The sequence below is a fragment of the Chelonia mydas genome, chromosome 9, assembly GCF_015237465.2.
Source record: "Chelonia mydas isolate rCheMyd1 chromosome 9, rCheMyd1.pri.v2, whole genome shotgun sequence".
Classification (NCBI taxonomy): domain Eukaryota; kingdom Metazoa; phylum Chordata; order Testudines; family Cheloniidae; genus Chelonia; species Chelonia mydas.
Window position 1 is genome coordinate 5,257,557 of NC_057855.1, and position 25,878 is coordinate 5,283,434.

A 25,878-nucleotide genomic window follows, 5' to 3' on the forward strand; every position below is an offset into this window, starting at 1 on the left:
AATTAATTGTAGCCTATGCTATGCAAACAAAGGGCCCAATGCTGCAAATACTTAAGTATTCTCGACTGTGATGCTAATGGGAGCATTCAAAGTACGACGCCCGGTAATATTTCCAGGATCAACTCTGAGAAAGATGTATCAGAGGGGCAGCCGTGTTAGTCTGTATCCACAAAAACAACGAGGAGTCTGGTGGCACCTTAAAGACTAACAGATTTATTTGGGCATAAGCTTTCGTGGGTAAAAAAAAACACTTCTTCAGATGCATGGAGTGAAAATTACAGATACAAGCCTGAGAAAGATACTCCTTCTCTGCCTCTGGGAACAGAGTGGTTGAAATTCACCCCTCTGTGTAAAGCCAGCACAAGATCTATGTCACATTTAAGTCATAAGTGGGACTTAGGTGGCATGTCCGGCTCTGCCCAGGGGTGAATTTCACCTAGGCAGAAGAATGTCTTTCAAAACATGCAGCCGCTCCAAATTCAGGATCTGCCAGACCAAAGGGTCCTGGACCCTTGGATGTTTCAAGTTCTTCCCTCAGCGTACAACCAATGATCGCCGTGTGACTTCTCCATTCCCTCTCCCAGTGCCTTTGTTGTCTCTAGTAGGCAGCTGCGTCTTAGTAACCCACAGGTTAAACAATGTTATTCTTTCAACACCCAGTATTCATACCAAAGGAAAGGTGAGGAGGGGTTTACAGCAAGCGGAACTTGGTCCAAATCTATTCCCTGATTCTGCCCCCTCCCCCGCCCCCCGAAATCAGTAACAAAACTCCCCCTGAGCAGAGCAGCAGCCAGGTCAGACCCAGGCCTGCTGGAACACATAGGCCTGCTGGTGGCACCTAGCATTTGCACTTGAGGCGTTCCATGTCTGATACTCTAATTAAAGCCTCTTAAAATAAGGTGAGGCTGAGACAACCGGTGCCCACAGGACTGATCCAAAGCCCACTGAACTCAATAGACAGACGCCCATTTCCGTGGGCTTTGAACAGGCCCTAGGTCACCATTGCTCCTGCTGGGTGATGCTCACCAGTCAGGTACCAAAAGGCTGCAATGGTGACGATGTGCATAATAAAGCTCGCCACCCTGTCAGCTCTGCCAGCTTCCACATCTGCTTTTCCTGGCTTCATTTGCGCGGTCTGAAAGGTCCACCAGACCCAGTCGACTCAGTCCGCAGCATGCAACCCAAACACACAATGCTCCTTGAAAGATGCAACATGGAACGTGCAAAAAACACATCATGCACACAGAAGATGTATGCAACATATAGGAAACACAGTGCCTTGTGCAGCACTCCCACGCAACCTGTGTAATACTTGGGCTCGTATTCTCTCTTGCCTTTGAGCTACCGTAAGGGCGGCCGTTTAGCTATTGCTCTTCTAGCATCGCTCAGGAAGGAAGATCGGAAGCCGGTCTCTACAATTGCACGTGAATAGGGTTTGTTAAAAATGACTCTGGCTTAGGCCTTGCAGGTCGATTATTTAGAACCTTGAAACAGCCTTAAAGAAGCACTCGGCAGCCAGCCAGGAGGTAGCTGCACGTAGGCTGCGAACAGAGAGAATAACAGAAATTAACAATGTGGCTGGGCAAGTAGCAAGCAGCTACCATCCCAGAAAAGTATATTTCACATCAAACTAGCTGAAAACCAGTCAGTCCCTCTACTTTCCTGCTAAGTCTTGAGTTGAGGGGTCAGCTCTCTGCCATGGGGAGTGGGCTGGACATTGACCTCTGGGAGACCCTGGTGATACAACCTTACTGGCTGTCTTTCTCCCCTGAAGAAGGCAGTATGGGGGAGAAATCGGGGGCGGGGGGGGGAATTGCAGGTAGAAGGTCATTGGGTCACTTCCCAGAAAAGACAGTGGAAGGGAAGAATGGGGTGACCTGTTGTGGGGTGAGAGATCCCAGCTCAGCCAGGCAAAACCCCAAGCCAGGTGAGACTCACCCCCCACCCACCCCTTTACAACACTCCACTCGGGTCTGTGAGGCAGGGAGAGATGCATCTGAGTCTGAGCTCTGAGTCGGGCACCACATGTCCCGGCCCTGACCCTGATCTCACTGGCACTGGCTTTCCCCTGGGGTGACCAAGAGCAGAATCAGGCCCCATATCTCCCCAAATCCCTGCAGCAAAGGCTCCTGAGGACCCTGAGGAGTGCTCAAAATCCAGATCCTCACCCAAACCTTGCCATATTTCAGGCTGGGTGGATTCGGCCTGCTGAGAGAGGTTTGAGCTGCAAAAACGGGATCCAAACACAGGCCTGGATCCAGGGGGCCAGACCTGGGGTGTTGATCCAGATTCATCTCTAGCAAGAGGAGCCCAGATTTTACTCAGAGGTACACACTGGTGCAGATCTGAAATAAACGCACTGATTTCAGTGGAGTCACTTCAGATTCACACCAGGGCAGAGGAGAGCCGGTGGCCTATAGCCCCATAGAGTGTATTTCACAGGCCTGAAAATCCTAGTTTGGAGGCCACAGGAAATGGGACACTTTTTTTCTTAGGAAAGGGCAAAATGAAAGTCTGGCTCCTGTAGCATCAACCACTGGGCTCTAGGATCTGCACTTCGACAGCTCCAGGGTAGCTCTCACCCAGCCAGAGCTGATGAATTACTGCTACAAGAAACGTTTCTTCCTCTCTCCTTTGATAGCTCTGCAGTTAATCACTGATGCTCGACACGGAGCCCATCTGGCCCACTTCCCTTTGTTCATTAAATGCACGGAGGTGCTGTCCTGGGCTTTGGTCCCTCTGTGCTCACCCAGCAGCTGATCATTGCAGGGCTAGAAAACAGGGCACAGAAGAGAAAAGGAAAAGCAGGGACAGAGGCCACCTTTGCCGGCACCTCTTGACCTGTCGGCGGCACAGGCCCTGTTCTGCAGCCAGAGGCCAGCTGATTCTGCGGCGAGCACTAGGCAGGCAGAGTCCGGCTGCTCCGTCCAGGGACGAGGACGAGGTCACTGGGATGGAGCATGTCCACTCGCTGACCCTGTGACCAACAAGGGTCAGGCACCCGCAGCTGTATGCTCCTTACGCACAGTGCGTACCACGGGCAGGCCCCTGTGTTCTGCCCACTGGACTCACTCAGTGACAGCCTCCAGACCTGCTACAACAAGGACAAGGAAGGGAGAATGGGTCAGCTGTGCGTACCATGCAGAAACTGCCGGGGGGCACCCCTGCTTGCTAGAGAGATATTGGCCCAGAGAAGCTGGGATACAGGGCACTACGCTGGGCTACTCCAGACCTAGCCTCAGGAGGAGAACCTGAGTGTGCGCTTGCTATCCCACCCTGCCATGCTGCTGGCCTAGGGGGAATAGCCAGCTGATCCCCAGGGGCAGTAACTGACCCTTGCGCGCTCACACACACACACACACACACACACACACACACACACACACACACACACACACACACACACACACACACACACACACACACGCTGTAACTGTGTTCCTCGGCCATAGCGGAGGAGCTGGGTAACAGCATGGCTCTGCTGCAAAATTCAGCTCTGGATCTCCACCTCTATTATTGTGTAAACTCAGTCAAGGAAGAAGAAAGGGAATGACTCTGGGAGATTCTTGAGCAGGAGGGGATGAAAGCTTTACTTCAAAAGAAACCAAATTCCTTTCCTGGGACATTTGCCAAAGGGAGCTGAATCTTAAAAGGGGGAGTTGGAAGGACTTAGAGCCAGATTCTGATCTCATGGACACCAGGGTAAAACCAGAGTTACTCAGATGAAGTCAATGGCACAAAGATACTGCCCTAAAAATGCCTACAGACAGACCGATTAAATTAGACAGAAAACCACTGCGAGGGTTGATCAGGTTTCCGCTGTTGCCGCTGAGTTCAGAATTGAATCATCTGTATTCCAGTTTGTGCTGGGAACTGTCCAAACACGTAGCAAGAGCCAGGCCCTGTGCTGAAGAGCTTGCAGTCTAGACAAAGAGTGGGACAAAGCAACGATCTTCATCCTTTCCCCAGAGAGAGTAAGTGACATGCCAAGGTCACACCAGGAGTCTGTGGCAGAGAACCTACAACAACCGGAGGTTTTTTAAAATCTCCTTTTTATCTGAAGAAACGTTTTTTTAGCAAAGAAAATGAGGGTCGGTACGTTTCGATAGCACCCATCCCAGGAATGCCACTGGGCACAGTGTGATTAGACTCGGGGCTGGTGCACATGGAAGCCCACAGTCGGGTGTTGCTTTGGAACAGACAGGGCGTTCCAAGCGGAGACAAGGGGCATCACAACTAGCGCTGAGCAATGCTGTCATTACCAACCCGCCCCCCCCGCCCCCTCGGAAGGTGGGGACGGGATGCAGCACAAACCCCACGACATCGGAGCTGGAGCAAAACCCTGGGCGGTCTGCTTTGCCTGGGGACTGTGGACGTCCCTCTCCTATTGACTGGAATGGAGAATCTGAGGCACAGCACCCGGTATTGTTCTGGGCGAGGGGGCTGGCCGGGCCTAGCCCCCCGAGCCGTTTAGTCCCAGACATTGTTCCAGCAGCCAAACCTCTGGACTGGGGAGTGGGGCTTTCCTGGCCTTTCCCCGCCAGTGGGAATGAACACTGGAGCACAAGTGGTGGGGCGTTTGGTCACCCACTGTGCCTGGTGCAGCAAAGGAGGGGATGGAAGGTGAGCGTGGCTGAAATCAGCATCCGCTCCAAGCCCCTTCTTCCACTGAGGAACCCCGGGGAGTCTCCTAAAGCCAGAGGGGCCTCAGGTGCCAGGGGCCTATGTCAGAGCTCTTAGTGTGTCATTTCATTTCTGTCTCATCTGCACGTACATGAACAATCGGCCCATGTGCGAGAGAGAGGGTAGTGTCTGTGTGAGTGTGCATGTGTACCGGGACGGGCTCAGGAGACATGGATTCACACCCGCAAATGCAACGGGAAACACGTTATTCATGGAAACAAGGAACACAGCTGCTCCTGCCCAACAAAAAACCTCAGAAAAGTCCCCACTGCCAACGTGGAGCTGGCTTGTGCTCTTGGTTGCAGTGGAATAGCTGAAATCATTGGCGCCAGTGGCCTTTCATCAGGGGTTACTTTGGCCCGTTATGTTTCACTGGATGTGTATTTTTGAAGCTCGATAGCTAAGAAACAGCGTCAACAAACACAGTCATCGTGGGAAGTCCCCGGCCACTTTTTAGCAGCCAAAAGGCCACTTTGGCTTGAAAGACAGAGTCACAGAAGAATTCAGCTTAGTTTGAATGCCCAACGGTGTGCACTGGGTTTAGTATAAAGCAAGCAGGATAATTAACTCTCAGTCACAATAACTTTCTCACAGCTGAAAGAGTCCAGCAGAAATTTTCAAATACCTTGGCTGGCTAGTAGGTAAAATACAGAGGAGCACGGAGCTCGGGACTCTACCCTGGTTGCCCCGATGAGATTTCGGTAGCCTTTAAATTAGGCCAGCCATATGTTTGACTAACTGCAGACTCGGTTGCTTCCGGCTGGATTGTGTGCAAGGCCCGAGGAATATTTCTGAGGATCTAGCTATCTAATAGAGTTTTGTACTACTGCCCACCATCGCAGCATGCGATCACTTTCCAAGTACCATCAATAGCAATAGCAAAGTCCAAAGTGGATTTTATGGCACTTCTCCCTTTTCAGGACAAAAACTCAGGGATAGGGTTAACATTTGTTTCGATTTTACTAATTTCGATGTGGCTTTGGTTGGTAGGGGTCAGTTAGGCAGAAGGGGCAAAACTGAGATGAGAGAAGGAACGTTCATTGCCTTGCACTTCAACAGCACAGACCCCGGATGGAGATTTAACTGAACCAGGCTTCTCTAGATTAAGTCTCAGAGTAGCAGTCATGTTAGTCTGTATCCGCAAAAAGAAAAGGAGGGCTTGTGGCACCTTAGAGACTAACCCATTTATTTGAGCATAAATGAATGCATCCGATGAAGTGAGCTGTAGCGCACGAAAGCTTATGCTCAAATCCGTTTGTGAGTCTCTAAGGTGCCACAAGTCCTCCTGTTTTTAGGTTAAGTCTGTCCCTGAGTCAGTCGTAACCCAAAGGCAATGGGTGGTTTAAAGTGTTGTCTGGGAGGAATAAAATCTCAGGCTAAGGGTGCTGGGCGCCATCTGCAGGCACAGGCTCAGGGCAACACTTTGGTTGATAGGTTTCAGAGTGGCAGCCGTGTTAGTCTGTATAAGCAAAAAAACCAAGGAGCCCTTGTGGTACCTTAGAGACTAAGGCACAAGCTTTAGTTTTAAGTTTTAGCCCACGAAAGCTTATGCCCAAATAAATGTGTTCATCTCTAAGGTGCCACAAGGACTCCTCGTTTTTTTTTACTTTGCTTGATGCCTCTCTCCTCGGGGTTCAGGACAGAGATTACCTTTCAGACCCAGCCTAACAGGGGGATGGGAGGGTGGGAATGGGGGCCTGCCACGGGGAGGGCAGGAAACTCACCAGAAGAGCACGTTGTGGGAGTGCCGCACAGTTGCACTAAGCAAGGCCATGCAACAGCATCTCTGATTGCCTGTAGCAGGGAACGGTTACAAGCGAGGATTATCTATGCCCACCTCCTTGAGCCGAGTCAGCGCTGCACTTGGGATACAAGAGAGATGGCCAGAGCGGGAGCTTTGAAACATTGATTGCAACATCCTGAACTCCGGAAATGCCAGCGCTAAGGTCGCCCGTGCAGCTTTAATTCAGCTCCCTTGTGCCTACAAGTTATGATAATGTAATTTACATGATCGGGCACTATATTTTCCCCAGAACCTCTGCTTCTTTCAGTGCACAAGACAGGTGGTTCTCGGAGAACGAAGCAGGCCTGAGAAGCGAATGAGGCTAGATAGCCCCTGCCTCATTTGGTAAAGAAGTTGGTGATGGGTACGCCGATGCCCGCACCCCTCAGCCCAGGGAGAGGAACCACTGAACCCAGGCCTCAAAAGAAGCCTTAGAACTGTGGGTAAATTGTCTAGTCAGTTGCTTCACCACCCTTTGTTTCATTATGAAATCTACTCAAGAGACTAAACCATCAATGTCACTCAGGTTTATTAAGATGGTCTAGAGAAAGGTTCTATATGATACCAGTCTCCGCAGAGCAGCCCCGTGCCATGTGTGCGCCCCAAAGTGACATCCCTAAAGCCATCTTTTTATACCCTACTTATTTACCAGTGAAAGCTAGTATGTACATCACCGGAAACTGGATATCATTAATCAGCTTTTCACCTTGTTTGTTCCTGGTACCATAGTGTATCTTTTGTTCTTCTGACCACATGCATTCCAGGTATTAAGGGGCATGAGGACACCCTTTAGGCCTGTACCAGGATAAACAGGCTTGTCAGGGTAACTCCCTCTCGTTAGCTATGAGGCAATGCTCACATGTCCTGATCCCGACAGTTTGCGCATCTACTTAAGCCAGGGTTAATTTCAGCTAATGAGAGGTGTTATGGGACACTTAGCATAAGTGAACAGGATCATAATAAAGTTACAGGCCAATCTGGGCTATATAACTGCTGTATTAATGCTTAATAATATATATATAAGCTTAAAGGCTTGGAACATGTATTGCGGGTGGTATTACCAGCATCTAATCTAAGTATGCTAGTCAGCGTATATTAGTCAACAGGAACAACCTGTCTCAAGGGCAAACCGAAGAGTTGCTTCACTGTTAACCACAACATTACACATGTGGCTTTGTGACTACCCAACCTGCATTATGGCGTTTAAAGAGACAGCAACGGAGCTTCCCATCACCTTGGCTTTTTCAGTTACTCACTTTTTTTGAAAGAGACACAAAATTATTGACGGAACAATTCATTTCCTGCACAAGAGGAAAGAAGGGTGAGAAACACAGAAGGTAATTGACTGCATCGCAGCGAAGCCGTCGGTGTTATGAGTTGCACTGGGGGTCCGTATCATCTTTGTAAAAGTTGCATCCACAATTTTGGGCATGTTTAGTCTAGAGAAGAGGAGGCTGAGGGCGGATGTGATAACTCTCTTTAACTATGTCAAAGGCAAGAGGACGGTGATCAGTTGTTCTCCATGTTCACCGAGGGTAGGACAACAAGTAATGGGTTTTGTTGGCAGCAATGGCGATTTAGGTTGGATATCAGGAAAAACTTTAGGGACAGCTAGGCACTGGAACAGGTTACCAAGTGAGGCTGTGGAATCTCCATCACTGAAGGGTTTTAAAAGTAGGGTAGACAAACATCTAACTGAGATGGTCTAGGTTTACTTTATCCTGCCTTAGCATGGAGGGGGTGGGGGTGGACTAGATGACCTCTTGACTTCCCCTCCAGCATGACATTGCTATGATTCTCTTTTGAATTATCTCATCTCCTTTGGCCCATCTTTCCTCAAATAGTTCAGTTGCTAAATCCAGACTCTCTCCTGTTGTTCAGCTTTCAATGTCAAATGCCTTAAAAAGCGGGAAGGTAACAGATAGAGCCAGCTGAACCAGTCGTCAAAAATCATGTTCATTATTAACGTTGCTCCTTTCTGGGTTCATGGATCCAACGTGTTGGTTATTTGGATTTACCAAAGAGTCCAGACAAATAATTTCAGTCTCTGGGGCTGTTCACAAACTTCATTTTAGCCATTTGTTACTCCTGGTGTGTGGTTGGTCACCTAAGTCACGTGGTAGTGTTTCTGCTCCTTGATTAGCCAACTGGAAGTTTTCAAACCGGAGAACAATAACGAGAGAAAAGAGAGGGATGAATGATGTAGTTCTGGTTGGAATTTTCAGACGCAGAATCACTCCCACCAGAATTCATGAAGTTTTTGGGGACTTTCAAAAATGTTCTTGAATACCCAGCAATTATCTACACACTCAGGTAAAATAAGTAATACAAATGCACCAATCAGAGCAAACCAAACTAGCTGACTATATTTGCAATTATTCATGAATCGGGGGGGGGGGGTTACCCCCACTATTTGACTAGCTTTGGTATCCAACTGCTCATATAAATAAAAATCAAAATGCAAATAGTACAGAAAACGCAGCAAAATTTGAAACCACAGCAAATCGTATCTTGGGGTAAATTGTGTGATGGTAGCTGAACTGGTGGCATTGTCTCTTTGGATGTCCCATGGTACACTGTGTCTTTGGGTCTTCCATAATACATTGAGCGTTTGGGCCTCTGATGTATTCCCAACCGACAAGCCTCACAATGGTCACTCTGATGTGGTCCATAGTGCTGTCCTATCACTGTAACCTCAGATAACTGGGTGTGGTCCACGTACTCTCCATAGCATTTCTCCCTAATGCTGATGACCAAGTTCTCCAAGACCCTCTGGACGCTTTCCTCCTGGAAATCTGGCTCTTCTAACTTACCCTTGGAGCACTCATAACATTCTTGTCTAAAGACTCTCATCTTCACGCAACCTTTTCTCCTGTGCAGGTCCAGGTACATGTGGAACAGAATAACCACTTGAACTGATGCCCAGAAATGCTGGCACCGTGAGCACTGGAAGCTAAAAAGAGGAAAGAGATATAGCATGCATAGCGTGACCAGATGTCCCACTATTATCGGGACCATCCTGATATTAGAGGCTTTGTCTGATATAGGCAAATATTACCTCCCCCACCCCCCAAAAAAGTGTCTCCATGATTGGCAGCTCCAGCAGCTACCTGTAGGTGTGGTCGAGCTGCTTGCCTGCAGACAGGAGAGGGTCCACTCCCCACCCAGCCTAAGCTCAGTATGGGGTTTGTAGATCCCATTACAGCAACCAACCAGCAGCGCCTGCTTCCAAACTCAAGGCTAATCAAAGCCATGGGGGCCAACCTCGGATCTGGTGTAAGCAGGTGTAATGCTCACCGGGCTGTGTCCGCCACTGCTTTGCCTTATTTTTAACACATTTCAGTGTAATTACAGATTCATAGATTCTCAGGCCAAAAGGGACCATTGTGATCATCTCGTCTGGCCTCCTGGGTAACTCAGGCCAAAGAACTGCCCTAAAATAATTCCTAGAGCAGAGCTTTTAGAAAAACATCCTGTCCTGATTTTAAAATGGCCACCGAGGAAGAATCCACCATGATCCTTGGTAAATTGTTGCAATGGTTAATTACTCCCAGTGTTAAAATTTTACGCCTTATTTCTAGTCTGAATTTCTCTAGCTTCAAATTCTAGCCATTGAGTCCTCTTAGACCTTTCTCTTCTAGATTGAAAGCCCATTATTAAATATTTGTTCCCCATGTAGATAGTTATAGACTGTAATCAAGTCACCTCTTAGCCTTCTCTCTGATAAGCTAAATAGATTCATAGATACTAAGGTCAGAAGGGACCATTATAATCATCTAGTCTGACCTCCTGCACAACGCAGGCCACAGAATTTCACCCACCCATTCCTGCAAAAAACCTCTCACCTATGTCTGAGCTATAAGTCCTCAAATCATGGTTTAAAGACTTCAAGGAGCAGAGAATCCTCCAGCAAGTGACCCGTGCCCCATGCTACAGAGGAAGGCGAAAAACCTCCAGGGCCTCTTCCAATCTGCCCTGGAGGAAAATTCCTTCCCGACCCCAAATATGGCAATCAGCTAAACCCTGAGCATGTGGGCAAGATTCACCAGCCAGATACTACAGAAAATTCTTTCCTGGGTAACTCAGATCCCACCCCATCTAACATCACATCCCAGGCCATTAGGCCTATTTACCATGAATATTTAATTACCAAAACAATGTTATCCCATCATACCATCTCCTCCATAAACTTATCGAGTTTAAGCTTAAAGCCAGATAGATCTTTTGCCCCCACTGCTTCCCTTGGAAGGCTATTTCAAAACTTCACTCCTCTGATGGTTAGAAACCTTTGTCTAATTTCAAGTCTAAACTTCCTGGTGGCCAGTTTATATCCATTTGTTCTTGTGTCCACATTGGTACTGAGCTTAAATAATTCCTCTCCCTCTCCGGTATTTATCCCTCCGATATATTTATAGAGAGCAATCGTATCTCCCCTCAACCTTCATTTAGTTAGGCTAAACAAGCCAAGTTCCTTGAGTCTCCTTTTATAAGACCGGTTTTCCATTCCTCAAATCATCCTAGTAGCCCTTCTCTGTACCTCTTCCAGTTTGAATTCATCCTTCTTAAACATGGGAGACCAGAACTGCACACAGTATTCCAGGTGAGGTCTCACCAGTGCCTTATATAACGGTATTAAAACTTCCTTATCCCTACTGGAAATACCTCGCCTGATGCATCCCAAGACCACATTGCTCCCAAATCTTTTTACAATGAGGTAAAACCGAAGAAGCGCCTTGTATCAGGCACCATCGATGTCAGTCCAGCACCTTCCACCTGCACTAAATGTACCAGAGGCTTTCACAACAATACATACCCTTGGGGCGGTACTGGCCTGACTGCCAGCCAACTGGATATATAGCTATCCATATTCATACCGTATCTACTTGATGAGCGAATCCTCAGCTGGTGTAAATTGACCTAGCTCCAGGACACCCAAAGGAACTACTCTGATTTACAACAGCCGAGGATCTGGTGGTCTTTGTTTCGCTATATACGACGAGAGCATTGCCCCCGGGTTCTACGAAACGTATTTGTCTTGGAGGCGTTTAAGCCATAACTTCAACATTGCACCAAGGGTTTGACAGTCAGTCAGTGCTGCACGTGGTGTCTAGCAGCGCTAAATGCTGCGTAGACAGGAATCAGACCTGACTGTGTTTGGAATTATTGACTTCTGTCTAAGGCAGTGGTTTTCAAACCGCGGTGCCAGGCCACTGCGCTGCTGACCAGGAGCCGCCCGAGGTAAGTCCGTGCCCCAACCTGCGCCCCAATCCCCTGCCCTAGCCCTGAGCCCCGCCCCGAACCTGGAGCCCCTTCCTGCACCCCAAACCCCTCATCCCCGGCCCCAGCCTGAAGCCTGCACCCCCATCCCAGAGCCCTGACCCCCTCCCACACCCCAACCCTCTGCCCATGCTCTGAGCTCCCCCCAAACCCAGAGCCCCCTCCTGCACCCCAAACCCCTCATCCCCGGCCCCAGCCTGAAGCCTGCACCCCCAGCCCAGAGCCCTGACCCCCTCTCACACCCCAACCCTCTGCCCCAGCCCTGAGCCCCCCCCAAACCCAGAGCCCCCTCCTGCACCCCAAACCCCTCATCCCCGGCCCCAGCCTGAAGCCTGCACCCCCAGCCCAGAGCCCTGATCCCCTCCGGCAGCCCTGCCCCAGCCCTGAGCCCTCCCCAAACCCAGAGCCCCCTCCTGCACCCCAAACCCCTCATCCCCAGCCCCATCCCGCAGCCCTCACCGCTGCATTCCAACCCTTTGCCCCAGCCCTGAGCCCTTCCACACCCCAAACCCCTCATCCCCAGCTCCACTGGGTCACAGGCATCAACAATTTTCTTCAACTGGGTCGCCAGAAAAAAAGTTTGAAACCACTGGCCTAAGGTATTTATCTGGCTTTCGTCACCATAGTAACTGGGCACCTCACAAGCTTTAAAGCATTTACACTCACAAGACCCCTGTGAGTCAGGGCAATGCTCTCACCCCCATTTTACAGATGGGAAACTGAGGCACAGAGTGACTAAGGCCCAGATCCTCAGACCTATTTAGCCAGGCAGGGGCTTGAACCCGGGTCCCCCAAACCTTTTGATAGTGCCATAACTACTGGAGCATTAGAAGGAGCGCCTCATCACTAGGCCCTGGGGACAGTCCTTAATTTGTGCCGGGCCTTGCTGCGGTTGAGCCCCAGCGCTTCTAGGCTCGGCAATTCGTAGCCCCTGCGCTGCTGGGCTCCCGGCCACACGCTCCAGCCACCCAGCTCCGAAGGCAGCCCCGTCGCCCGCAGCAGCCCAGAAGTCTGGGTGGCAACACACCGTGCCAGGCCATCCTTGTTCTGCGCTGCCTTCAGAGCTGGGGGCCTGGCCGGCAGCCACCGCTCTCCAACCGCCCAGCCAGTGCTTAGCTTGCGCTGGGGCTTGCCGAGGCGGGGCCCCAGCGCCTCTTTCATTGCAAATTAAGCCCTGCCGTGGGTTGTTGTCCTGGTGCTCTCTCTGCGTCCAGCAACTTTCAAATAGCGTAAGAGAGAGAGACTGTAAAACCCAAACGAAAAACTACACTTCTAAAACAAGAGGAGTAGCAGCAGCTTTTGCAGAAACCGGGGGCGGGGGGAGGCAGGGGCGTGTGGTGGCTGAAACGGCAAACGCCTCTAAAAAAGGGAAACATTTTTGAAAGCGGGGGATGCATTTAAAGGCATAGTTCATTCCAAGGCATAATTAAAGCCATTGCACGAATGCTACTACGCCCCCACACACACACTGCATCCCTCACAAAAAATAGATCATTTGTCAATGACTAAGGAGGCGGTTGTATCAGCTGCTGTATCGGCCCCTATCAGCTGCTGCTCCTCACCTGGCAAATGCATGCTGTTGCAGTGATTGTTTCCAGCCAGGTCCCAAGTCATTGTAATCCAGGTTCTGTTGCATCTTTAGGTCCCAGTTGTCTTGTGGCTTCACCTCCTCTATCTTCTCATAAAACATTTCTCTCCAGGAATCCATGTTCAGCTTCTTCATCTCTCCTGATGTTCGTGTGGGGACACTCTAAGGTGTGCTGAGTTACAAATGGAGTTGCAATTGTTTACTTCCCACTTCTATCTCATCACCTGCTGAGCGGCAGGGTGGGGAGTTGAGTTCCTTCCCTGCTAGAGATACGGGATAGCTTCTGTATGTGTGAGAAATGAAACTGAAAGGAGTTTTGTTTCCAAAGCCAATCTGGTTCTCCAGTTTCCGCCTGGGGTACATGATAAGGACTGTATTTCCGAGATGGGTGAATGCCTCCAAATGATGTGTGTGAATAGTCACTCAACAATGCATCCAATGAAGTGAGCTCTAGCTCACGAAAGCTTATGCTCAAATAAATTGGTTAGTCTCTAAGGTGCCACGAGTCCTCCTGTTCTCTTTGCGAATACAGACGAACACGGCTGCTACTCTGAAACCTGTCAAATAAAAAGCTGGACTGGCTTTGTTTTCCACATTGGCATTCAGATTCAGCGGAGCTGCGGCCATGTGAATACTGAGACAGATAGAGATGAAAACGGGACACAAACGTCAACCCAGGGCCTCGGTTTTTCCCATGTCATTGTGTCAGCGTGCAAATGTCATGACATCTGGAGAAAAGGTGGGCTCCTTCACTGCCCATGGCTGCTATACTAGCGTGACGTGGGACAGACCCATGGAAGCAGGACCAGTCAGCCAGTCCCTGGTCAAGAACTCCTCCCGGGAAGTCTTTCTCCAGCACTCAGCCCTGCAGGACTGGGCCATTCTGTCACTTAGTCCTCCGGTTCTAGCTGCTGCTACTAACTTTGTTCTGTGGTTTTCCTCAGCATCTCCTCTGGCGGTTCCTCCTCCCTCAACTCAAGAAGTTGCCTCCACTTACATCGGCTCTGCATCTGAACGCCCACGTGTTGTATCGAGCCCAGAGCGCTATCTGGGCTGATATCTCTGACTCCATCAAACCAAGACACTCCTAGCTAACCTTGGAAGGCATTGTGATCCCACCAACAGCCATCGTGGTCGCTCTGTCAAGAACTTACGCCTGGTCAAATGTAATCAGGCGGTTAACGCATTGAGAATACAGCCCTGTGGGCAGATACTGGGAATGACGGTTCCCTGGGCTGGTGGAGCGTGATGGGGCAGACACGTGCTATGCACAGTGGGGAGCCTTCACTTGTTCTCCAGTAGCTGAGAGGTTAATAGACTTTAGCGTGCTGTTAAGCGAATAGCTTTAGTTCCAGACTTTAGCCATTACAGTGTAGATGTGCCACGGATCTGTGGAGTCCCCACACCCCAGATCAGCAGCAGTGCTGTGAAGGCCAACCCTGCCCCCGGAGCCGTGACTGGCTAAAGGACGGGCAAGCAGGAGAAGCATCTCCTGACACCCCCAGCCTTGGCTGGCTAGAGAGCTGCCAGGACATCCTTCCCCTACATCCCACTATCAGCTCTCCTCTGATTGGAGGGTGGGTGTGACAGTCGTCTGTCGCAGTGGGTCTGCCATTCCAGGCTGCAGGAGAGGGCGCGTGCTGGCTGGACAAACCCAGCCCAACCAGAGCTGGGAGGGATGGCGGGGCAAGCCCAGGGCGTGTGGCCCCGTCAGCCTGCACTGCACCTCAGAATGTGCCCGAACCCGGGACTGAGGCGCTGAGGCTGGAGGGATTGTGGAGGCTTTGAGTGTTGGATGGACATAGAGCTTCCTCTCAGGCATCTGGGATTTCTGTTACACTCCCACTGAATGGCTACGGTTTGCAATGACCCTGGGGTGCTGCCCCTGCTAATGAAGGTACTAGGATAGATCTGTGCACCAGGGCAATTGCTGGGTGTACGCCTGCCTCCCCAAAGGGTGTAGGGGTCACTCCACACTTCAGCAGAGAGGGAAGCTCCCCTGCTTCCACTGATATTTCCATTTAAATGTGATGCTTTATTGAACTGATACAATCAGGACAAAATACCAAAGCTAAGTATTGGTCTATTAACATGGAAAATACAGGAAGCAGGAGGAGGAACTGCTCTATCCAGAACAGGTCCTTCTATTGCAGACGCACTAAAATTCAGCGGGGGCCGTATTTCAACAGCGACGCAGACGGAGTTGCCTTTTCCGTGTTACGTATAAACCAAGCCAAGAAACTCCTTCATCTTCAGGCCATGGCTCTGCCCAGGATTCTGTTCGAGAGACAGAAAAGCACGCTGCAAAGCAGGATGGGACCAATGATTGATAAGCAACCCCTCGCTTCCTGCCAGGCAAACACCCAGGTATGTAATGCCCAAGAGGGCTGTAATTAAGGATCTGAACTCGCTGTCCTGTGAACATGGTCCATGCTTCTGGCCTGCTTTAGTGCCAAGCTCCTCCACTGGGGCCTCTACTCAAATCTAGGCCTACACCAGCCCCACTCCCATGGAAGGGGACAGGTTATCAGGGGATAGATTAACTCCCCGGGCCAGATGCTCAGCTGGTGAAATCAGCATAGCTTCACTGCAGCCAATGGAGCTACATGGCTCCTCTGGCTCCTGGCGTTTACCCCTCCCGCCACCCCAGAAGGGATCGGGGAGTGGCCCTCCAGTTCTGCAGATGATCCAGGATGCATCTTGCACACAAGAGCAGCTACTCTCAAGTCCAGCCTCCCCTGGGGCAGCAAAGCCCCCTCTGGGGTCCTACCCTTCCCCTCTCAGGGGCGTACAAGGCATAGAGAGGATCTGACAGGGGCAGAGGGCCCGATCTAATGCCCGCTGGAGTCAGTGGGAGTCTTTCCATTCATTCCACTGGGCGCTGGATCAGACCCACAGAGGGGGGCACAGGTGTCAACAAGAGGGGGCATAATGTGCCCTCCTGCTTTTGAGGAGGCCTGTTTTTTTTACAGTCCCTGTTTATTACCCTGGTGCATTACAAATGGACATTATCAGTCTCTCTAGAGCATTTCATGGTAACATTAAGCATATGGTGATTTCCCAGGCAAACGGCTTGGGCCAGATTTTTTTTTCTCCGTGAAAAAGGGAAGATGCATTAGCAACCCGTGTGGGTAATATTAGGGAACCATTCTGAGCACTGAATTTCCTACTTCCCACCAAAAAGCACAGCAAGGATGAGCAAAGCAACCAGAACTGGTAACATATAACACAAGAGCTTCCAGTCACTCTCTGTGTCTGTTCCCCGCCAAGCCAGCTGGCCAGGCTGAGAAGTTGCAGGCAGAGAAGCAGGGATAACGAATCTGTAGGTAAACAGATAACAGATCCCCAGAGCACATGCCTCACAATGGGTCGTGTCATGTGGCCCTTCCACATCTTCTTCAACTATGGGGCCAGCTAAATCACGGTTTTTGATGAACTCTTGGTAGCATTTCTCACGGATCTTCAGCACCAAGTTGTCCAGGATCCTCTCAATGTTCTCCTGGCTGAACGTGGGTGTCTCAAACTTCGTTCCATGGCACTTCTTAACTTCTGCCCACAGACCCTCATCTTTACCTGGCCCTGGCCCTGGCTCCAGTCCAGGTGCATGTGGAAGAGAATGACCACTTGAGCCGATGGTCAGTGACAGGCACAGCTTGAGCACTGAAACCTACAGGGGGAAAGGAAAGGACATTTAACCCGCCGCCCACGCCAGCCCCCAAACTTAATGCTGAGAAAGACTCATCCACTGACATTGGGCTTGATCCTGCAAGGTGCTGAGCACCCCCAAACCCTGTTGCTGTCCATGCAAGCACCTCCCAGCAGCGCTCAGCACTCTGCAGGATCAAGTCCCTGTATGGCATAGTCGTAACAGCATTCACGCACATTCACCTGCCCCCCTGAAGGATCACGCAGCAAAGTGTTGGACAAATTCATAGGGTTGCCAGCTTGGTAATAGCTAATAACTGAACACTCCAGCAGACGTGCCAGAACCTCCCCTGCCCCGCTTCTTCCCCCTGAGGCCCCACCCCTGCCCCACCTATACCCCCCCAAAGCCCTGCCCCCATCCACTCCTCTCTTCCCCCCCCGCCCCCCCCGCCTCCCAGATCAGGAGGGACTCGCTTGTGGAGCGGGGGCTGGGAGCTGCAGCTGCCCGATGAAGGGAGGAGGTGGCACCAGCTGAGCAGGGGCTGGAGAGGGTGATGACCCAGCGCCTCCCCGCCTCCCCTGCTCGCAGCAACGGGATTTGGGGTGTCTGGTCAATAGATCTGACCAGACACTGTCAGGTCCCCTTTTTGACAGGGCTGTCCAGTCGAAAACCCTACAATTTCAACATATTGGGTTTCAAAGCCGGCTCCGGTTGGACTCAATGGGAGTTTTGCCCATAATATCCAGACCTTTCTACAAACATTGCCAACTCAAAGAACTTCCCCAGAGGAAAGCTCCAATGCAATTAAGTTTCCTCCCCTAGTTCTAGATGGGCAAAGACTCCACTTACTAATCAATCAGAGTAAAACCCAGCCCCCGTTCCGCCTCGGGTTTCACTGGGGAGAATAGTCCCTTCCTCCACATGGGCTCAGCATGCCCGGGGGTCACATTTCATGCAGCACACCCCCTGCAGCTTTGCAACTGGTTTCTAACGAACCCTTCCGAGCAGGACTGAGCCTAGAACTGAGGCACCTTCCAATTTACAGCTGAAGTCTAGGCTCATTAAGGAGCAGCCTCCAATCAGAATTTGTTTGCATCTGTGGATCAGTCTCTCGCCCATAACGAGAGATGAGCAAAAAATTCATTTGGAATCATTTATTCCACAGTTTTCCTCTCTCCTTCTCTTCACAGCCAGCAAGCAGAGCACGGTTGTCTTGACCGCTGCCTATCACACTGACCAATACTGGCTAAATTTTTCCTGATGCTGTCTGTATCCATCTGTTGTCTCTTGTCTTATACTTAGACTGTAAACTCTTTGGGGCAAGGACTGTCTTTGTTCTGTGTTTGTACAGCACCTACCACAGTGAGGTCCCGACTGGGTCTCCTAGGTGCTCTGGTAATACAAATACGTAATGATAATAATACATTATTAGAGGGATAATCTCTGTGAATAATTCTTGGCCTTCTGTCCCTTAGTGAGTATTTGACATTCGAAATGTGATCAGTGTTGACTGGCCGCGTATATCACATGATCCGTCTCTGTTCCCAGATTGGATGAGCATAGCTCTTAGCTGAAGGTGTCTGGAGTGAAGACGTGTGGTCAGTTATGAAACTGAAAGCTGCATATACCCTGCAATAGTAAATTCACTGCTTCCGCCAGCTTTCTGCTTGTTTGCTAAACTATGGATGGAAATAGAAGGGAATTTGTTTAAATACGCCATCTTGCTCTAACCACGACATCATTTCCACTCCTGAGAGGGGAGAGTCACAATTTCCTGCTCTACAGACTTTGACAGTGGTGGAAAATGCTAATTAACAGGAGGCAAATATTTAGTGCCCTCATGGTGACTCATCAACACTAATGGCTCGGTGCCGTACAGCTAAATCCCTTTTACACGTGTGTGCAGCGAACACAAGGACTAGCCCAATCGATCGTTCAATCACAGCTAGTCCCAGATCTCTCACCTGCCCTCCCTGCTTCGCTCCCCACTAAAACTAATGCCGGGAGAAATTCACCGTAGAGCATGGGCGGCTGGTATGATAGGCCGGGGGAGGCGACCCTAACCCAGGCTGTGGCGTCACCCACGCTCCACCCCAAGGCCCCGTCCTCACTCCCCATCTGCCCCAAAGCCGGCGGGGGCTCAGCTCGGGCCGGCAGCCAGGGCTCAGGATGGTTTGGCCGGGGCTCCTCCTGCCACAGTGGGCGGGGAGGGGGCTCAGGGCTCTGGCAGGCAAGGGAGGTGAAAGGGACAGGAATGGGGGGCTAGCCTCCCCAAAGGGGGAGTTCACACGTCACCCATGCCTTTGCGCCTCATTCACGACCCAGTTTGTCTGCTCCCCCTCACCTGGCAAATGCTTTTCTCTGCTGGTATAGGCGCCATCCGCGTTCTGGGTTTCGAGGACGGAGGTTATCCTCCACGGTGAGAGACCAGGTGTTGTCTGGCTTCTCCCATGCCATCTTCTGATCAAACATCTGCTGCCAGGCCTTCATCTTCTCACCTTCCCCTTTACAGCCTCTCTTGAGCAGCAGCATTTACTGTCTGAACCAGGAATGTGACTTATTTAAGGGCGGATGGGGGGGCTCCCGGGTCTGCAACCTTCCCCTCCTGCTCTGAGGAACAGCCTCGCACAGGCGGGCTCCTTTGCCTCCTTGCTACAGACTCAGGACCCTGGATGTGGAACCAAGCTCAGGGCTTGCGAGAAACGAAACTGAAAGGGGAGCTGACGAGCTGCCGGTCTGCAGGACTGCCCTGCCCACAGGGATCGACTCCAGATTCAGCCAGGGGACCACACATCCCTGCTGGAAGTCCGCAGCTTTCTCGCCCCCTCATGCACACACAGCCACCCCACATGGACAGGGCTCCGCAGATTGGGACAGGGCTCCCCACGTGGACAGGGCTCTGCGTCCCGCTGTATCCCAGCTGGCTTTGCCACACTGACTCCCCCCGTCAGGCATCTACCTCCCTTTCCATAGGGTGGTGCTGCCACTTTGCTGCCACCAGGGGGTGCTGCTCCAGGGAGAAAGGGGAGGGACTTGCAGCCGGGGCAGATGGTCTCTGGATCAACGTTTGGTGGAGCGTGATGGGACAGACACATGCTATGCATGTGGGGTCTTGGGGCGCAGTGCAAGAGGAGCAGGCCGGGGCCCCTTCTGAGCATGGGCCCGGCTCCATGGAGCCACTGGAGCCATTGTAAACCCGGCACTGAGCAAAACTCTACAAACTGGGAGTCATCAGTGGAGAGGGAAAAGCCCAGCGGAGGGATCTGCTGTCAGGTCCCTAGAGGCCAGTTCTCAGGGGGAACCCTGCATGCAGGCCTGGGACTCACCAGCTCCCCACACAGCCAGTCCTGCCCTTGCCCTGGCTGGCTCCAGACTGCCTCAAAAATGGCTTCTCCCCTTTCCTGAGCTCCCTGGGAAGGCTTCTCACTCCCTATTGGTGCCAGGCAGACTCTGAGTCTGCCTTGGCTCCCCCTCCCGACCAGGGACAGTGCGGCTCCCCGTGAGCTGCCAGCAGACCGAGCCCCAGGAATCTAGGTCATCTCCTTGGGGGTTACACTTGTAACACCGCCCTTTAAAGAAAAGGGTGCGGAGGAGAACTTGCCAGGGGGTTGCAGCAGACTTTCCAGCTGGCCCGTGGGACGGGGAGGTTTCCAGGACGTTTCGTGGGAACGCATCAAACCCTCGTTGAATTGAAAGGGCTCAAGGCCGGGCCAAGCAGCCTGACAGACAAAAGGCCTGAAGTTGTGAAACAGCTCCCAAGTGCGGGTGGGAAACGTTGTGTCGATAGTCACTGAAGTTACAGGCACCACGGAGGGTACCTAGCCTCCTTGCGACTCGATTGCAGCCACATAGATATTTAACCTCAGGCAGCTTAGAAAATCATGCCCAAGATCCTATCTAGGGGCAGGGGTTCCGCCGGCTCAAGAATCAATGAAGCCCTAAACGCTCCTTTGAACTCCTGAGGATCAGGTGAGCTAATTCAAAGGTCTTTTGCCTGACGTACCTCTTTCTGTTCTATTGCTCGGCTTCTCGAGGGCTGGATCCTGGGAAAGATTACATATGCGACAATTAAAGGGCAGTTCTACTCTGAAAAATTATCACTAAAAAGGCCACTTAGGGGTCCTTAGTTACCATCCCTCAATGGCTCCTAGAGGAAATCTGCTCAGCTGGCCAATAAAAATATTTTTTCTAGCTCTCAGCCCAGTGCACGCATTCCGCCCTACATAGACAGGTACATTATCTATTATTACTAGGCTTGGCAGAATTTGATTATTTATATAATTTTGGCAGGAAATAGCCATGGTTATTTTTAAGCATTTTATTTTATTTTATTTTTATCTCTGTAAATTTTCACAGCTGCAAAACATAATGGCTTAGGCTTTTTCCCCCCCAAACGTTTATTGATTTAAATTTTCATAGTTGTGGGAAATTATGAGGCAGTCGGGGGGGGGGGGTCAGACAATAATTACTTCATGATAGACAATGCTGCAATTCAAAAAATTAACGCTTTTTAACCATTAAAGCGCAAACTGTCAACATCGCCTGTCAAAATATACCAAGTAAATATCCTGAAATCAAATGCTAACAAGGCCCCAAGCAGCATTTGTCTTACTTTGCCGATCAGTAAATTTCAATTACTGATGGAAATATTTTTGTATTGGTTTATGTGTGTGTGGTGGAAATTGGCATTCACTGACATTTACAGAAAAAAATGTAATCTTTCCAAGCCCAATTATTACTCAGGTTATTACAGTTCTGTTATATTAGGGACAAGTATGAGTGTCGAATTTCCACTACTTGGTTTTGAGATAAAGCAGAACAAAAATGAGCACAGCCAAAAAAATGACCAAACAACAAATGTAGCAACAGCAGCGCCGCCAGTCACAGCTGCTCCCCACGTTGCGGCTGCTCCCCATCTCTGCTTCGCTCCATTCCTCATGGGCAGGAAAGCTGCGTGGAAAAAGAGAAACAGCCCTAAAGAAGGTGTTGGCTGGTGCTTGGGCTTCATATTTCACGTAACAGATGCCCAGCTGGCAGGCTTCACAGTGGGAGCTGTCATGTGGCCCCATTATCTGAGCTTCCACGATGATCTTGGACAGGTTGTTGGGACTGATGGCCTCTCTGTAGCATTTCCCGCGAATCTTCAGCATCAGGTTCTCCAGGACTCTCTCGACGTTCTCCTGGCTGAATTCAGGCAGTTCCATTTTCGGCACGAGACACTTCTTGCACTCCTGTCTGAAGATTTTCATCTTCACCTGGCCCCGTCTCTGCTTCCGGTCCAGGTGCATGTGGAAGAGAATGTTCACCTGAGCTGAGTGCCACATATGCCAGCACTGTGAGCACTGAAACCTAACAGGAGAAAGCAGGAGACAAAACTTAACCCAGATTCAAAGCCCTGAACCGGCTGCAGCTGCTAATCTGAGAACTCAGCCTCTGTCCCGCAGGATGGATTCTGGAGCACTGTACACAGGAGGGGTCGATCGAGCGGTGTAGGAGCGCTATCTACTAGCACTGAGGATTGTATACCACTCTTTATTAGTTAGTAGGTTCAATACAGCTGTCGTCGTTATGCCTTGCAAATGGTTTCCAGCATGAGTCCACTCTAAACAGGATGCTTCTGCTCCTCTGTATGATGGACATTGAGACCTGGTTTTGGCTACAGATGTTTGACATTCAAATAGCTATGGGCTCTGGTGGCCTCCGGGCCATCTCTCATGCTTCCCCAATGCCTAGAATTCCTTCCTGATCTGGAGCAGCAGCTATCAGATACTGACGCAACACACAGCTTTTTGTAACAGTGACCCATGTGTGGTGACTAGGGCCAGGAAATAAAGAGCAGCCCCCCTGCATGTCATGCCCTCACTGCGTCTTAGACCACAGCTCCCCTTGGCCACCTTCACACCCCTCCTCCAAACCTACCGCTTCAAGAAGGCTTCGGAGCTGTAGCCCCTCAGAGGTTTAAAAATAACAATGGTCGTGGTCATAAAAATCCCCTTTAGCCCCGTCTATTGAGAGTTTAAGCTTTCTCGGGGCAGAGGTTCGTTGCTATATGGCTGAGAGTGCCTAGCCCAAGGGAGTGCAAGCTGACAGAGGCCTTTGGGCCCTATCACCATACAAATAACTGTACATCGCATGCGTTAGCGTCCCAAGTGACCACACGCTCATACTGTCCTCTCCCTCCTCTCTCCCTTTCCCGGCTCCTCCTTCTCCTCCTTAATTGAGATTGTAAGCTCTTTGGGGCAGGAATCTCACTTTCGTTGTATTGTACAGCCCCATAGCGCTACATAAGTAACATATAACTATCATCCAAGTGTTCAGTAGAACGAGGTATAGATTTAGCTGCTCCTGCATCCATATTTGCTCCCAGAATCCCTTCTGCAAGCCACTGCTTGGCGGCTGCCTGCCCACAGCAACCAGCCCCTGGCTCCAGCGGACCTTTCCATTGTTATATGGATCCAGGCTGACCCTTAGAATCTTCCTCTCCTTCTCAAGCCAGGATGGGCCCCGCTGCCTGGAAATGCAGGCAAGGAACGAAGAGGTGACCCCAGAGAAGTAAAGCGCCAGCAGCAAAGCCGACCCAGTCTGGGCTTGGTGGCTCCATAGGCCCCTACGAGGAGAGCAAGCTCAGCATAATTCAGCAGCAATAAAGCTTCAGGCCTGAAGCCCTGGGGGTGGGGAAATAAACACAGGGGATGAAAATCAGCAGAATGAGTGGGCGGCGGCACTGGGTCAGATTTTGAGATGACACTGACGATGTCTAGAAGAGTCGAGGTGGGTGTAATTCACTGCTTCCTCCAGCCCCGTCCATGTGCATGACCCAGCCCTCCGCTGCCACCCCTGCATTGCCTGGCCTCACTCACCCTCCCCCATTCTACCCCTCGGCCTTCTCATCTCCCTCCTTCCAGGCCAACCTCTTGGTCTCTCCCCACCCCCTCTTCCTCTGCCCCTTCTTAGCCCTCCCCTCTGTCACCTTCTCCCTCCCTGCTGGTACTTTCCAGCCGCTTCTCCCTCCCCGCCCATGGCTTTCTGTGGTCTGTGACGGGTCTAGCATGCTCCAGAGCACTAGATTGTTATGATAAAAATCCAGCACCCAGATACTGCAACGATGGGCACACTGCAAATATTCAGGTAACTAGACATTGTTAGAACTGGTCAAATTATTCCTTAAGATTATTTGCAATGATTGAGCCCTATTTTCTGGTTAGTGAATCATTCATAAACTGATCCTGCATTTGTTCATGGGCTTGCTATTTGTAAGGATTCACCAAATGCTTTGGGCTAATAGCCTTCACCTTCTTCCGTTGTTGCCAAGCTGGCTCTTTAACTGGTCACCTGAGCCACATGGTATTGCTTCTCCTCCCTGATTGGATGACCAGCGTTCTAAAGCAGAGGATAACAAACGATGGAGTTCAGGTGTGAATTTTCAGGCAATGAATCAATTCGCTGCTGCTACATTTCGTGCAACTCCTGGGTTTCGCAGTCATTTTGACAAATGCCCACTAGTTGTGCAGACATGGACAAATATAGAATAATATGATCTCACTTATCACAGGAAATGGAACTTGGAGCCTGTATTCACAAGATTCACAACAGCTTGCCGGAAAGTTCAAAAATGTCACCAAAAATGGTGCAAAAAATCCACAAAATTTGTCAGTAAACATCTCTTTGTTAGAGCCGATAAGTGATTCCTCCTGTCCTCCCTCCCCATGAAAAGTTTTGAGGGAATGTCGAAAAACCAAAACTTTTTCCGTTTGGGGCTTTGGGGGAAAACCCCCAAAGTTTTTTGAAAAACCAGCTGTTTTTCATTAAAATTTCCATTTGATCCAAAAAGCCGTTTCCCTTTGAATAATCATTTAGGGGGAAGATTTGCCACCAGCCCAAGTCTTTGTGAATTAATTCTTCCTTTACTATTCAACCAGCTCTTAACAGCCTATGGTAGTGCTATAGAAGGAAGATGCAGCTGCTCACAAAGCCCTTTGCTAACCGTGTTCTCTTGCTACCTACCCCTCACCTGGCAAACGCATGTTGTTGCAGGAATTGCTTCCATCCAGGGTCCAGATCGTTGGACTGAAGGTTATAATCCGCCTTCAGAGTCCATGTGTCTCCTGGTTTCATCTCCCCAATCTTCTGAGAAAATATTTGCTGCCATATCTCCATGGTCCCAACTCATCTGCCTTTGGAGCTGGTTTTGTTTCTGGACTGTAACCGTGATCTGCTGAAGGGATCCGGACTGAAATTTGAGTCTCCTGGCTTGTGACTTCCACAGCTGTGGTGGGGGAAGAGACCTTTGCGGGTTGTTTTTCCTTTCCCCATGGCACAGAACCAAGTTTTGTGTTTGCAAAGGTGGACCTTTGCTTCCAGACAAAGTCCCTGTGCTGAGTCACACCCAGAATGACTTTGCTCACACTGCTGGCGCTCCGTGCGGTGCCAGCCAGGGCAGAATTTGGCCACAACACAATACAGAGCAGCTCTCCCAAAGGAGCCTGCTGTTTTTGCACCTGTAGGGGGGTAAATTAGTGGCGGTGCACGCTGGTGGCTCTGTCTGTCAGTGTCTCTGTGCATCTCCCATGCCAACCCAGCACTCCGGCCAGTCTGGGTGTGCTTAGGAAGTGTCCTAGGGAGTGTGGTCATTTGGGGAGTTCAAATGATAATGATTAAACTAGTATCAGGATGTTTCTAGCCGCCCCCCACACATACACACAAAGGAGCTGGTTGCCTCCCAAATATATAGCAAGGACAGTTCTCTGCTCCAAAGCGTTTGCAGGCTAAATAGACAACACACAGGGGAGGATTCAGGAAACGCAATTCACCGCATTCCTTGCTATTTTCATTTTGCTTAAACTCAGTTCCTATGTATTTGTTCACCCCAAGCTAGGGTTTATAGTATGTGTCCATAGGCAA

General features: G+C 50.4%; 2 protein-coding genes and 1 pseudogene across 3 annotated transcripts; all 3 read right to left on the reverse strand.

Moving 5' to 3' along the window:
• Positions 1–192: 192 nt before the first annotated feature.
• LOC102933484 (receptor-transporting protein 2) lies at positions 193–13,634 on the reverse strand. Of its 2 annotated transcripts, XR_005226777.1 has the most exons (3): positions 13,306–13,634; positions 7,723–9,419; positions 193–4,019 (listed from the first exon to the last, which is right to left on the reverse strand). XR_005226777.1 is itself a non-coding variant. In XM_007057817.4 (2 exons), exons 1-2 carry the CDS (start codon positions 13,464–13,466, stop codon positions 8,876–8,878), a joined length of 705 nt encoding a protein of 234 aa, XP_007057879.3. In that variant the 5' UTR covers positions 13,467–13,634; the 3' UTR covers positions 193–8,875. The 2 variants fall into 2 exon arrangements, 1 of the variants encoding a protein (XP_007057879.3); XM_007057817.4 differs by having other exon boundaries at positions 193–9,419.
• A 1,702-nt stretch (positions 13,635–15,336) lies between these two features.
• LOC102933253 lies at positions 15,337–19,673 on the reverse strand (annotated as a pseudogene).
• A 1,500-nt stretch (positions 19,674–21,173) lies between these two features.
• Positions 21,174–25,287, reverse strand: LOC102939346 (receptor-transporting protein 3). The gene is made up of 2 exons (XM_007057843.2): positions 24,989–25,287; positions 21,174–22,326 (listed from the first exon to the last, which is right to left on the reverse strand). Exons 1-2 carry the CDS (start codon positions 25,132–25,134, stop codon positions 21,771–21,773), a joined length of 702 nt encoding a protein of 233 aa, XP_007057905.2. The 5' UTR covers positions 25,135–25,287; the 3' UTR covers positions 21,174–21,770.
• Positions 25,288–25,878: the final 591 nt, after the last annotated feature.